The sequence below is a fragment of the Clarias gariepinus genome, chromosome 9 (assembly GCF_024256425.1).
Source record: "Clarias gariepinus isolate MV-2021 ecotype Netherlands chromosome 9, CGAR_prim_01v2, whole genome shotgun sequence".
In the NCBI taxonomy this organism is placed as follows: domain Eukaryota; kingdom Metazoa; phylum Chordata; class Actinopteri; order Siluriformes; family Clariidae; genus Clarias; species Clarias gariepinus.
Window position 1 is genome coordinate 14,890,842 of NC_071108.1, and position 14,785 is coordinate 14,905,626.

The following is a 14,785-nucleotide window of genomic DNA, read 5'->3' on the forward strand; positions in this document are numbered from 1 at the left end:
CCAAAGTATTCTGGGATAGGCTCCAGGCCCAGTGCAACCCTGTACATGCACAGGATAAGCGGTATAGAAGATGAATGGACAAAAGAATGAATTAATAAAATGAAGCTTAAAATGCTTTAGAAGTTGAAAAAAAAAATAAAAGTAAAAATTTGCAGGAATATTGGCAAAATCACCTACACATCAAAAAGTGATATATAAAATCATATATAGGCTATATTACTGAATAAGTTTAAAAATGTTTAGTTTATACTGTATTCAAAAAACAAATTCATATAACTTCAGTACAGGTTTGGTGGCAAGAAGAGAGAAATCTCACTTCTTTGTCATTTTTATTTTTCTAATTGGACTTGGAATGGAGTTGATTTCATGCAACTTGAGGTGTGCATTAAAGTTATGCTGTTTCTGCGTGTTTCTTGTTTCAGTGAGTGTAACAGTAACCGAGACTCTGTGCTGTCCTACACGAGCGTACGAAGCAACAGCTCTTATCTCGGGAGTGACGAGATGGGCTCGGGTAAGTGGCAACACTTTTGAACCTTTTAAAAGTGTAAGTTCTGCTTGAGTTTGTGTTTTAATTGTTTTTTGTATTGTACCATGTAGGAGATGAGCTGCCATGTGACATGCAGATGCCCCTGGACAAACAGGACAAACTGCATGGGTGTCTCGAGCATCTTTTCAACCAAGTTAGTATAATGACTCGTGTGCTAGTCCTAGATATTTCAACACAGCTTCCTTCTGCACAGAGCTGTCTTTCGACATTTGATTGTTTTATTTATTCTCATCCTTTCTGTTTCTCCTCTCTGTCCGCCCATGAGCTCACTTAGGCCATTTTTCCTTCCTGTGCTTTCTTCTCTTACATCACAGCACGCTTCCTCAGATAACTGTGTCCACCTCCCTATATTAACCTTTGATCTTTGCCCTTTGTCCTCCTGGACATAGACTCCTCCAGCCTGCACTGAAGGGAGGATTTATTTCGATTCTGTCTGTGTGTTTGTGTTTTTCCCGTTCAGGTCGACTCTATCAACAGCCTTCTGAAAGGGCCGGTCATGAGCAAAGCATGTGAGGAAACCAAGCATTTCCACCCTGACCACACTCAGCCAGGTACGGCCCAGTGTGGGGCAAATACTGGTGTGTGTGCTATGTTTGGAAGAATGTTTAGGGTGTGTGTATTTGTGGTCGGTTATTACCACTTTCTGAACTCTACTGTAGCAAGACAACACATCTTTTCTCTGTCTCATTTTATAGAGTGTGACACACACACACACAAATCTGTATTCCCAGTGTTAGAGAAGGGTCATAATTAAAACCATCTTTACAATAGAAACCTATGAGCACATCCAATGCTTTTTGTCCTGACTCTCACATAAGACACACACGTGCGCGTACACATGGGCTTCTGCCAGAAATCGCAGACGAGAAAGCCTCTTACCTCTGCACACACACATGCATACAGTACAAACACACACTCTTTCATCTGAGCTTGAATAGCCCTCATTTTGACTGTGTGTCACACCTATGTGGGGGCAGAATTCCGCCACGCTGACGACTGGACAGCACGGTGCAGATACGTCCTACACAAAAACATCCAGGAGGACCCTTGGAACCTGCCCAACTCCATCAAGAACTTGGTGGACAGCCTGCATCGCTTCGTGGAGGGTGTGTCCAGAACATCGTTCAGTTTCTTTGCTGTTTAGAGTTTATAAATGCATTTTTGCACAAATGTTCCGTGGTTGATTTGATTTGATGTGTTTCAGATGGAAGGAATCAGCTCCTGCTGGCGTTGCTGAAGTGCACAGGTAAGCACATAATCATCTCTACAGTTGACTGAACACACATTAAACAACAATTTCCACTAAAGTTTCCAATATAAGAGTGGGGTTAATTTTGTATATACATTTTTTTCTCTCGAAATTACATAACTAGTTTAAATTAATGAAAGGGTTAATGATGTTATTGCGTCTTAACAATGTTTGTTGCTAATAATTGTACCAGTGATTTAAATAACCTGTACAATGTACTCATATCACTTATTATATTGGATATTTATTTATGGCTCAGTTTCCTGATTTTACTTTAAATGAATTTATTTTGACAATAATAATAATAATAGTTGCATAGTGATTAGCACTGTGACCTTGCACCTTCAGGGTTGAGGGTTCGATTTTCACCTCGGGTCTGTGTGCATAGAGTTTGCATTGTCCTTCTGTGCTTGGTGGGTTTTCTCTGGGTTCTCCGGTTTTCTTCTACAGTCCAAAGATGTGGATAAAAACTAGTTGGCATTCCTAAATTGTCCCTAGAGTCTGTGTGTCTGTGTGTTTGTGTGTCTGCCTGTGTTTGTGTGTTTGTGTGTGTGTGTGTGTGGCCTACGATGGATTGGCACCTTATCCAGGCTTCGTACCCAAATTTCCTGAGATAGGCTCCATCCCTGTTTACAGGACAAGCAGTATAGAAAATGAATGAATAATAATAATAATAATAATAATAATAATTTACATCTGCTAAGGCAAATTGAAATTGTCAAGCGTTGAAAACTTTTCAAGGAAGATATACTCTCCTTTTCACCTCCTGTGCATTCCCTACAAAGTGGTATGTTATGTAATATTTCTGCCCTGTATAAAACCTCTGTAGTTGACTTGTCTCCGTGTTGACTTTCCAGGGACGCTCAGGGTGTGTGCTGTGCTATGAGATATTTGATTGTTTTATTGAAATTCCACTGGCGTTCCTAAGTGCATGTGTGTGTGTGTGTGTGTGTGTGTGTGTAGAGGGCGCGGGGGGGCTGTCTGTCTGAGCTTCTGAGTGAAAGTGCAGGAGGTTAAAAGTAAGAGATCTAGAGTAAGAACTATTGAAAGAGGAAAGAGAGAGAGAGAGAGTCTCCTGGGTTCTGTGGTGAGAGGCATATGGAAGCTGTTGAGAGAGTGTGAGGGAATCTGATCTCGCGACTGCTTCTTATTGCTCTCCACAAACGCACACTCTTGCCAGGACCTGCTCCTGCTTTTACCCCTATCCCGACCCTGCACTGTAAGCTGTGTGTGTGTGTGTGTGTGTGTGTGTGTGTGGAGTGTGTCTTCCTCTTTGAGAGTGTTTGGCGCTTTTTCAGCATAACGCTACGACGGCTGCCAGGGGCTCTGTATTAATACTCCACTCACTCAGAGCAGCTGCCAAAAGAACAAAGTTAAAACACAACAAAAACAATATTGTATAATCAATGTGTTCAGTGTTTATACGTCGGATGACACACCAGGCAGGTCTTGAAGCACATTGTATGATATCACCGTCTGAAGTTCTAGACGGTTGATTTTCACCAGGAGCTGGAGGAGTAAATAGAGCGCTATTACTTTCTCTCCATCAGCTATTCTAATCTGTCTTGTTACTATCTTTTGCTCTGTCTTTTCTAAGGCTGCTGCCACAGCCAGCTGTTACATGTCATCTCTGTCTCTCCACATTACTCTCTCCCCCCTCGTATAGACACGGAGCTGCAGCTGCGACGAGATGCGATTTTCTGCCAGGCCCTCGTGGGTGCGATGTGCACGCTGGCCGAGCAACTGGTCTGGGCGCTGAACCTTCGCTTCAACAACAACGGTGAATATGAAGACGACTGCAAGGAGGTCAGCCGCAAATGGCTGGAGCAGATCTCGGCGATCGGGGTGCTCTTCAACTTCCAGTCCACCCTTTCGCCGCACGTGGTGAGCCACGCTACCTGTCCCACCCTGTCATGTGGACTTCTTAAAAGCTAATTTAACAGAGCAACTAAAGGGCATGTTTCAATAAGGTCAAGTTGGGTTTTCTAATATATAGGACTGAAACAGGCTTAGGTACTTAAGGCTTGATGACACCCAGGAAGAAATCTTACATCCTCCGAAAAAAGCTAAGCTAAAAATTAATAAACACTCGGATCATTCTGTCTTCGTATAATAGAAGTCTATTCATACATACATTCATCGTCAGTAACGGCTTTATCCTGGTCAGGGTTGAAGCCAAACCTGGGAGCACGCAGCACAAAGTATGAGCCTGCGATGACGGACCATCACAGTACGCCAAGCACACAATTTCACACACTAATGTGCACACGTTTCGCACAGTTTAGTGTAGCCGATTCACCAAAAGGGAACCTGGATGAAACCAAAAAGAATGTGCACGGGGAGTCCACACAGACATTAACATACAGTAACCTCGGGAGCAAAGCAGGGACCCTGCAATGCTTTTACCATTGTGTCCATACTGTGCCTGAATATATTGTATATATAGCCTGTGAACAAAACTACTCAATTTGAACATGTTCTCAGGCTTCGCATCTCCAGGCTCAAGGATTCGATTTCTGCTACGGGTCTGTGCGCATGGAGTTAGCACGTTCTCCTCGTGCCCGATGGGTTTCCTCCGGGTACTCCAGTTTTCAAATTGCACATTGTTTGTGTGTGTGTGTGTGTGTGCGCGCTTGTGCTGTGCAATGTATTAGCACCCAGTACAGTACGTACCATACCCTGCCTTGTGCCCCCCCCAGTCCCCTGGGAAAGGCTTATGCAACTGTGGGATAGAGAATGTGTCAGAGTATCTGCTGTAACATCTGGAATTGCCACAGAATACTGAGAAACTGAACAGACAGACAGTAATAATAGAAGTAAGTCTCTGGGTGGTGGCTCAGTGGTTAAGGAGTTACTGATCAGTTTGTGGTTCAAAACCCCCAGTACTGGCAAGCTTCCACTACTGGACCTAACAAACTGCTAAGAAAGTAGTATAACTGTAAGGTTTATAATTATTTTTATTTATTGAATTTGTATATGACGATAACTATTGATAAAATAACATTGAAATATTGATTATTAATTTCTACAACTGTCATTACCATTTTAAGTATAAAAACAGTAAACGTATGTATGTGTTTCTTTCTATTCTCGGTACAGAGACTCACATTGAAATGCCTAAAAAATTTCTAGCTACAGATGCTTTAGATAGAGATGCATTTAAGTTGGAGAAAGTTGGAGTATTCCTCCGAGTATTCAGTCCGAGTCTCTTTCCATGTGCCAGAGAGAGGAGCGCACCATGCTGGAAGACACGAAAGCAGCCCTGCAGGATCTGGATAAAGTCACCGTGCTCTTCCGACCGCTGGAGAACGAATGCCTTGTTGCGAGTGAGCATCTGCATCTGCTAAACATAAAACTTTTAATACCATCTAACAGACAGCTGTTTCTCCGCATGACACTTTAAACCTAAATCGCACACTGAGTGCCAGTAGAGAGCGTTTTTAAGGACCTTGCTCCTCGGTTGTATTTGTTTATGAAGTGTGCCGAGACTCAATAAAGAATCGTAAGGTTACATAAGGTCATCTTCGACCTGTCTAGGGCTAACTTTGATGATAATGTGACAGCACATCATAAGTTTCAGCTCTCATATCCAGATAAAAATCCCATCTGAAAAAAAAAATGCTTTTGAAGCCACAGTTTTGGTGATGGTGTATGTTTATAAATAATTAAAATGATGTGTTTCTCCATAGAGGGCATCTGCAGGAGGCCACAGTAGTGTAGCCGATCCAAATCCCTTCCCTTTAAAGACAACTTTCTCTTAAGCACACACACCCTCCAGATGTCCCTTTCAGGAATGTCAACATGGTTAGCAGAGATAGAGATAGCGTATAGTCTTTATCTAAAAGCCTCTATTTTGGTTGGAGGAAAGAAGAAAGGATTTTGAAATTAAGTCAGCATTTCCAGCTAAGGTGCTGGATTTTGCTTCTTTATGTCCCCTCTTGAGAAAAACAAACATCTTGCTTTGGAATATTAATGCTTTGATATATATTTGTATAAATACCTACCACATTATATATCTTTATATTTAAAAGGGGAACACACTATGAAACACATTTACAGTGTATAAATTAGACACTATTGCAAAACTAATTCTCTTTTTGTGATGTCTTTCTCCTTCATCCTTCCATCATGTCTTTCCTCAGACACGCCAGTGCATTACCAGGTGGAAGGCAACCGGCAGGCGATCCGTGTCACGCTTTACCTGGACAGCTGTCATTTCAGCGAGCTTCCCACGCGTCTGCAGAACGGAGGCAGCCTCAAGCTGCACTCGGCTCTTTTCACCAGAGGTGTGTAGATAATCAGTTTTTTTCTAGTGCTTCATTCTGCTTGTTTTGGGAGTTTCCTCCGCGAAGGAGGTTTGTTTCCTTCCTCTAAACCGCCTTGTTTCCGTCTCACTCTTCAGATTTAATGAATAATGATGGTGCTACTTAATGTTCTGTTCGCTTTATGAGGCTCGATTTCCATCTAGTGGTCTTTAGTGGATACTGTGGGAATTTGAATATCCTGCTGCTCTCTAATAATTTAGTTCAATTTTGTTTGTATAGCACTTTGAACAATGGTCAATGTCGCAAAGCAGCTTTAAGGAGTCAAAAGAAAATTATGGAAATGTGTATAAAACATCTCTTAGTTTCAGAGAGAGGGATTTTGCTAAAAGAGAGATACATTTGTGTTTTTGTCATCTTCTCAGCATTGGAAAGACCAGAAGGAGTGGCATCCCAGGACTTTGTAGCCATGGAGGAGTTTCAGCAGCGGATCAACGCTGTGTCACTTGAAAAAGTCAAGTTCTATTACAGAAGACTCAGGTAATGGCAACGCTGGAACTAACCCTGTAGTACTATTATTATTATTATTATTATTATTTCAAGATGGTAGAGATTAACTGCTTTAAAGTTGTTTTATTTATGTACTTACTTATGCTTGTACAGTAGGAAGTTTTTTTATGCATACTTTTGTTTTTGCAGGGCTTTCTATTTAGAGAAATCTAATTTATCATCTGAATCAAATTCCACTGCCATGAAAATAGACCATGTAAGTAAATCCCATGTTTTGTCACCTCTCTGTTGTGTGTGTGTGTGTGTGTGTGTGTGTGTGTGTGTGTGTGTCTGTTTTGCTTTCTTGCCTGGAGCGTCCTTGATTTACAATTCAGAATGAATCTCTCTATGGCCTTATCAAGATTTCGAATGTCAAATGCAGGGCCAGATCACCCCCTTGTGGCCACCTCAGGCAAGATCAGTGAGACTCATTTATCTGTTTTCCCTGGTGCAGCTCCTTCGTCCTCTCAACACCCTGGATGACCTGTGTAGGCTAATGCAGACCTACATGAACGTGAAGCCGAGTGCGACGGGCCACCCTTCCGGAGTCAGCGTGCTGCTGGTGTCCTCAGAGCTGTGCAGCCGTCTGGGGGGCTGCCACATCAGCATGTGTGCCACCGGCATGCAGAGGTAACACCCACTTATTGCTGGAGTGTTTAGTGCCTTGTTAAACCTGCCAGTTTTACAAGTTTCATATAGGACCAACTTAGAACATAAAAAGGGCCAGCCTGTCTTGTTTTTTTTTTTTCTTTTTGACTAATTAAATTTAACGGATGCTAACTATAAACAAAAATTCTGCCTTCTGCGCACTGTTTTTGCATCTTTTAAAAGGCACCAACTTCAATTTCAGTTAACTTTATATGTAGAGGGCTTTTAACAATAGTCATTGTCACAAAGCAGCTTAATAGAATTAAAAAGATTATGTAAATAAATTAGACAAATGTAAGGAAGTGTGTATAAATTATAGTTCTCAGTTTGTCCCTGATGAGCAAGCTGAGGGCAACAGTGGCAGAGAAAAAAGGAGGAAACCTTGAGATGAACCAGTCTCAACTGGGAAGCCATCCTCATTTGGGTGGTGATCAGATAGCATGACCGTAAATCAGTCCTCGGTATATCCGTGTACCATGAAACTAAAAGTTTCCGTAGCGGGAAGGGTGTTCAAGTTAATATAAATTTCACTTTCATTGTTGGAGACTCAAGTACAAAAGTGTTTGTGGAATATATACTATTTGTATATACAATACAGTATATACTATACTGTGACAAGTCGTCACGGAAAAACTACCTGCATTAGCCCAGTCCGAGATCATCATCATCATCATCAGCATCATCATGAAGTAAAAAGGTCAACAGTCACCACACAGCTCCCAGATGCTCAACAGCAGGCAGAGATGAACTCCAAACAGAAGCAGGGCACCAGGAGGAGTCAGGCTTGCTGGCAACTTAGCAATGCCATGTGTAGCTTAACAGAAAGAAAGAGAGAAACAACAGTTAGATATGCTAACAGTCACAATTTACAAAATGTTTAAGGTCAATATATTTTTCTGCGGCGTTTAAGCAGGGACTCCAGCAGGACTAACTATGACAGCATAACTAAAATGGAGAGCCAGCTTCTGGTACAAAGTAAAGGGAGGGTGTTTTTATCCCAGTGGCATGGAAACGCTGATGCATTTACACTGAGGCAGGAATCATAGACCATTCTGGGCTTATCCCAGGTCTCTTATTCACAATAAACTGATTCTTTTAACACTCCTAGTATTGTAATATTGTCATGATTTATCATATTAATCCAGTATTGCATAGATATGTTTTTTTTTATCATGTCCTCATGTTATTTTGACCACTGTGGCTTGTTCATTTGGGATTTATATATATATAAAAAAAAATCTTAAATCCCCTTTGTGACGATGTGTGTTGTGAAAAGGTCAATACAAATATAATTTTCTTGAACTAGAAGTTGCTAAAGTGCACCCGAGATGTCCTAAAGTGGTTTGCAGTTGTTAGTCAGATTAAAAAGAGGTATCAGTGATGCGCAAGATGCACGACACAACTAGAGTATAAAGATTTTTTTTTTTAAATGATAGTAAATCAAGATGCATTGAGGTTATTTTGCTTCTTTAATTCGACCGAATAGTGGTTTTTAAAAAAGTTTTCAATTTCTATACTGCATCTGATTCGCACCTGATATCACATGATATGTTGGTATGACATGAAGTCATGAAATGCACTGTATCATGATGTAAATGTATTGTAATGATAACAAGCTGATGCATGATACAACTAGGGCAAATGGGTTGTTTAGATTTATGGAATTTGTGCACTGCAGCTGATGACATCATACAACATTTAATATCACATAATCTGAGCATCATAAAAGCTAGGAGAGGGGATTATCTAGTTCTAAATCAATAAAGGAATGTTTCTGTCCCTATCTCTCTCAATCTCACTCCCCTTTTTCTCTCTGCCAATGTTCTCTGCTCCAATTAATGCCAAAATATGCTTTTTAAGTAACTAAACCGTTTTTGTACACGTTTTTGCCTGCTTTGTTAGCCTAAGAGATGATATGGATGTCACAAACCTACAGATCAAAAGGTGTTTGTTAAATTATAATTATGTGCCGCAAATCTAAGCTTTTAATCGGATTTGCCCTGATGCGTGGACAAAGTTTTGGAGAGATTTTTGCTGAGCTGGAGAATGAACATATTAGCAGAATCCATGCTAACATGAGCTAATTGTTGGCATCCTCTGCTCTTCACATTGTGTGGTTTATGGTTTAAACTAAACACGTTGTCGGTTTCTGGGTGCCTATATTTATTACAGAATATCTTTAACATGGAGCATGTGTTTTGCAGGTGCACCCTGACCGTCTCCTTGGAGCAGGCCATGAACCTGGCCAGGAACCACGGCCTCATGCATCGCTGTTTCATGCAGACTATGGACATTATGCGCAAACAAGTATGGCACTACTCCACACTATTATTGTACTTTTCTTCACTGTACTACATTGTACTGTAAAATACATGTAATCTGGGCTAAGTTCCGATGGTCTGTGTTTTTGTGGTCGACTGTAATACTTCACATGTAATACCAAGTTAAATACACAGGTTTCTAATTCTGTAATTACAGTAGGTTAACATGTTTGTCCATGTAATCCACAGGGAACCAGAGTAGAAATCTCTGCCAAAAACCTCAAAGTGATGGACCAGATGCCTGCCTTCGCACCAAGGTATCATACTGTATATTCCACATGTAATCAAATACAGTATAACTTCTTTCCTGTGAATACCTTTTGCACCGGTGCCAAAGCCTACAGTTTTACTCAAGCAGTTATGGTATTTGACCCACCTCTGATAAAAAGGCTTTTTTGCTTTCTCAGACAAACATGAATAAAAAAGTCACAAAATCAGTAATAAAATAAGATATTAGGTGAAAAAAATCTAACAGGAAAGAAATCATCACTTTGAAAAATGATCAGGGGAAAAAAGATGATCAGATGATCTGGGTTCAATTGTGTATGTGATTTATGAAAACCTTGATCCTATAAGACATTGGTCAGGGAACATGTTATAATTTTTTTCCCCATGATTTCTATTTAAGACCATTAAAAAACAACCACATAATACACTTATTATATTATTATGTGCAACATAATGTAATGTAAACATTGCAAGAACTGCATTTCAGACATCTTCAGTTTTGTAACGAGTAAGCTTATCCACTGAGCTACATGCTATAAATCTAAATATACTTCTTTTTTGCAGTTAAATATCAGATTATAAAACAATACCTTTTACCATTCATGCTGTTAACATGCCCTAAAAAATAATTCATGTGTCAATATATTTAAAATAAAGGCAGAGTTCCTAAAAATATGAAAGTTATAATATATAAAATAATCAATATAGAAATATAGTATATTATATATAATTTAATAATAACGATAATAATCAATATGTAAAAGCAATTTATTTATTCATTTATTTGAGTGTAGTCCTTTCTACAAGAAAACGAATGGCGTTCGAGTCAAACCGGGATGTAATTTCTCAAGATTAAAGGTGTGAACCCACTTGACATTTTCAGTCTTCAAGCACAGTACGGTGATGAGGCTCAACCACAGGAAAACATCTGAGTGTTGCAAATGTTTTAAAGAATGCTGTATGTCTCAGAGCCCACTGCAGACATTTCCATGAGCCTTCAGTGAGTGGAATACAGTACCTGATCCTTAAAAATCAACAGATAACTGACATCACACAATCATTCACCACTGTACCATTTGCACATTATATAAACTCAGCATTATATGAGCTCAGATATTGCCACATCCCCCATACAGTCCTGACCTCACTCCAAGCCATTTCCACATTTGCACCAGTAAAGGTGTTCCCGGGAGGCCAGCATTTCAGACATAAAGGGGACAGTCTGATCATGGCTCCAGAATACTGAGCAATCTTGATGGTATCCGAGCACTAGTGAAACACAGGGATAAGTGTATATAAGTGGGATTTTAGAGAGAAATAAAGGTAATTTTTACACTCATAAGTGTGTTCTGTTATTCTGCACAATCAAAAGTCTCAGTTTGACTTGAATGCCCCTCGTACATTAGTGTTTTTGCAGTAAAATTCTTTTTTATTCTCTCTGCTTGTCTAGTTAGCAACTTTAGCCCCTCAGCCTTTGGCATAAAGTCAATATTTTGGTACGATTAATGCTGACAATCTTGTTTTTCTCATTCCAGACTTTTCAAGCTGTGTCTCCCGCCTTCCGACGGAGACCTCTGAGCTACATCCTCTCGACCGTTCACTTGAAATATTAAGCGAAAGGCTTGTGACTTTAGGACAGTGTTTAAGAGGTCACTTTGCCAGACGTTTCCGTTTGTACCAGACCTCGGCTCTGAGAGGATTTTTACAGGAGGGTACCACTCCCACTGCTTCAGCACAGACTTTTCTCTCTTGGATTTACTTGGATTTTCCCACTGATTGGTGCCGCTCCTAAGACTATGGCTCTTTTTTTTTTTTTAACCGAGTTACTAAACTACCTGTAACAGACTGTGTTCCTCACTTTGCCTTGGACTGCAGCGTTGGTGACTAAACCGGTTCCGTCTCTAGCTGGCGACCCTAACGTTTCTTCCACTGCCTCATACACGTGGTGATTATGTGCAATTACTGTAGCTTAGCATGTGCATCCTTGCACTATTCCTTCTCTTCAAAAGAAGTGTTTTTTTTATTTTTCTCACATCAGGTCTTATAAATTACTGAAAGCATTCCACTCTAACCACCTGACAGTATTATATGGACCAAGCTGACACTGTTGAAGATGTTTTAGTTTCTATATCTATTGAAATGCTTTATTTTATTTTTATGGTATATTTTCATTTGTCAGGGTTCCATAATGTAAACAGGAAGAAAGTTCATTTTTAGGGCAGAAAGCTGAATGAAAATAATCAGTTGACATGTATTAATACTAAACGCTCAAGATTTTTACTAATCAGATCAGAGAAAGCGAAGAAATTTCGTTTTTTGTGTCTGGTTTTGGCACTTTTTTTATTTTTGGGTGTTACAGTACAGAAATATTCCTGAGCGTAGCATGAGTGTTTTAAAAAGTACAATAATAATAATAATTTTTAAAAAAGCTCACTTTAATTATCAGTGTTTGCTAAAGTACTGTACAAAACAATGGGATCATTGAAGGATATTTAGATAAAGGCACCTATTTTACTGAATTTCACTCATACACACACACACACACACACACACACACACACACACACTGATCAGCCATAACATTGAAACCTTAAAACCACCTTGTTTTAGGGTCCCCTCGTGGTGTCTGGCACTGGGATGACCGCAGAACCTACTGTATGGGTGCTGTGGATCGGACTTGTCCAGCATTTCCGTTTGGTGCTTGATTGTAGTCCAGGTTGGCTGCCTAAGGCTTTTTTTCTGCCAGGCCCCATGCATGGCAGCGTGTGATGCATTGGCTGTACTGGTGCCTTTCTATAATGGCCAGCATTGACCTTTTGAGGACCGAACCTGACAGCCTGACCTTCAGGTCCCCACAATCCTGTCACCAGTTTTCCTGGTCAGTGATCATTATTGTTCAGTAGTAATGCTCTGGCTGATCGGTGTTTGTGTGTGCGTGTCCCTCTTTAGGGACTGTAATGCTATGATTTAAATCATAATGCTAAAGCAAAACAATGTGGAACTGTACATCTTTTCTTTTGTATACATGCTGTATATGTTCAACAGGAGTCCTTCTTGCATATTTCCACTTATATTGTTTTCAGTATTTCAATTTCTAACCATGTCCATGTGGTCAGTGAAGATCTTTAGACAATTTGGAAAATGTACCAGAGCTGGCTGTGCTTTTTAACTGAGGGGGATAAATTTAACATTCATCTAACATTTTGGTTCCTCAAAGCAAGCTCAAATGTTATTTATTGTTTGGCCTATGATGAACCCAGCATAGGCTGTTCTTTTATTCGAAATAGTAAGAATAAAACAAAATATCATACATAAATATGCAGATTTTACTTACAGAACAGTATATATATTCATATTTTTATTTATTATTTTATGGAAAATCATCTTCCCCTATGACATAAACATACTACAGGTATAACTATCTGTGCTTTTTTTTTTTTTTTAAGTCACTCAGCCAACGAAACACTGTGACAAAGATTGTGTTCGGTGTTATGCAATGCTTTTTTTTTTTTTTTTTTTTTTTTGACATTCACTGTGCCTTTTGGACAGAAAATAAATTGGGTGTTTAATTTAAATTGTAACATAACTGATACTGTATGTTTATGTGCAGCAGATCTTTATTTGTAACTGGTAATGGTTGTGTGGAGTTCACCAAAGAGTGGAGACGATGGCGTGCATTTCCAGCCGAGCTTGCTTTCGAGAAACCAGATTATAATGCTGCAGGATTAAATTTTCGGTTATACGTGTCGTCCAGCCCCAGACAGATTCTTTCCTGCATCATTACCTGTTTGGGATTAGCAGATAAATTTAATCATGTATGTAAGATCTGGGAAATGTTCCTGTGTGTTAGTCCCAGGCTAGGCTCAAAACGGGAATCTCCTGGTCAGTAAAGAAAAAAAAAAAAAACTTGTATAAAATAAGCTTAACTATTTAATGGTGTTCTTTAACTTGTAATATCTGTTTGAATGTACTGATAAGAGTTTTTTTTTTTTTTAAGCAATGTGATCATGACACGAGTCTATAATGTCAGCTCATTAACAGTCTATTAAAGTCCATCAGGTTTAAGTGAACCCAATGTCACACTGCTGGTTGATGTGTGTTACAGTATCACCTATACATAAACACTCCCAAAACAACAGGCATGTACTGTACAGTATCAGATGTTTTCACTTGTCCCGTTCTGTCAAATCCATATGGAAATTAAAATTTCTCATGGTTAATGATCAGTATTGTGTAATTAAGCTTCATGACATTATATACTGTAGTAAGATAAATGCTGTCTTGTCAGGTGAATGAAATCCAAACCATATTTATCTATTCAGGAGATTTATTTTAATTTGCTGGGTTTTACGTCGTTCCCATCTTCATCACTTTTCAAGTGGCTGAGTGCGCTGATCCGACCCATGATCAGTTTGACAATTCATATCAGGGATTGTCAAACTATAACAAAGATTGCTTTAATTGTGTGAGAAGCTCACTATATAATATTTATTGGATTTTATACTCTAAATGGATTTTATAAATACTGTATAAGTGCTTACAAATATCAGTCCAAGGTGGCACTGTGGTTTATTATTAGCACTGTTGCCTTCACGTGGGTACACAAGTAAAAAGACATGCAGTGTACCTTAATTGACATCTCCCGTAGTATATGATTGGGTGTGTGAGTGTGCGGTTGTGCTCTGTGATAGGTACTGTACTGTAGGTGGCCCATGTATCCTCTGCCTCATGCTGTGAGTTTTGCAGAAATACGAGATACAGGATACAGCAGCGTTGACTATGGATGGAAAATGGGTTTAACTATGAAAATCTTTTTTTATTGTGTGCCCATATTCTTAAAAGTTACAGGGTCAAACAAGTCACATTAAAAATAAACAAATTTCTTCCCCTTGTTCATCTACCTACACTACATCTTAAAAAAAAATGTAAAAAATAAAAAAAAAATTGAGTGATTTACTCTCACTTATCTTCGATCCCGCTT

The 14,785-nt window shown here is 39.4% G+C and overlaps 1 protein-coding gene across 2 annotated transcripts in view; it reads left to right on the plus strand.

Annotated features, from left to right (window-relative positions):
* prex1 (phosphatidylinositol-3,4,5-trisphosphate-dependent Rac exchange factor 1) overlaps positions 1-14,025 on the plus strand; it is an 88,371-nt gene extending 74,346 nt beyond the window's left edge. Inside the window, exons 27-40 of one of the 2 annotated variants that reach the window (XM_053503673.1) lie at positions 423-511; positions 598-680; positions 1,008-1,098; positions 1,525-1,653; positions 1,752-1,793; positions 3,463-3,680; positions 5,020-5,122; positions 5,939-6,082; positions 6,484-6,598; positions 6,758-6,824; positions 7,062-7,237; positions 9,460-9,562; positions 9,766-9,833; positions 11,340-14,025. In XM_053503673.1, the coding sequence (XP_053359648.1) occupies positions 423-511; positions 598-680; positions 1,008-1,098; positions 1,525-1,653; positions 1,752-1,793; positions 3,463-3,680; positions 5,020-5,122; positions 5,939-6,082; positions 6,484-6,598; positions 6,758-6,824; positions 7,062-7,237; positions 9,460-9,562; positions 9,766-9,833; positions 11,340-11,382 (1,471 nt within the window). In that variant the 3' untranslated portion in view covers positions 11,383-14,025. Of the gene's footprint in view, positions 1-422; positions 512-597; positions 681-1,007; positions 1,099-1,524; positions 1,654-1,751; positions 1,794-3,462; positions 3,681-4,895; positions 4,973-5,019; positions 5,123-5,938; positions 6,083-6,483; positions 6,599-6,757; positions 6,825-7,061; positions 7,238-9,459; positions 9,563-9,765; positions 9,834-11,339 lie in introns of those variants that run through there. The other variant, XM_053503674.1, reaches the window with a different exon arrangement.
* Positions 14,026-14,785: the final 760 nt, after the last annotated feature.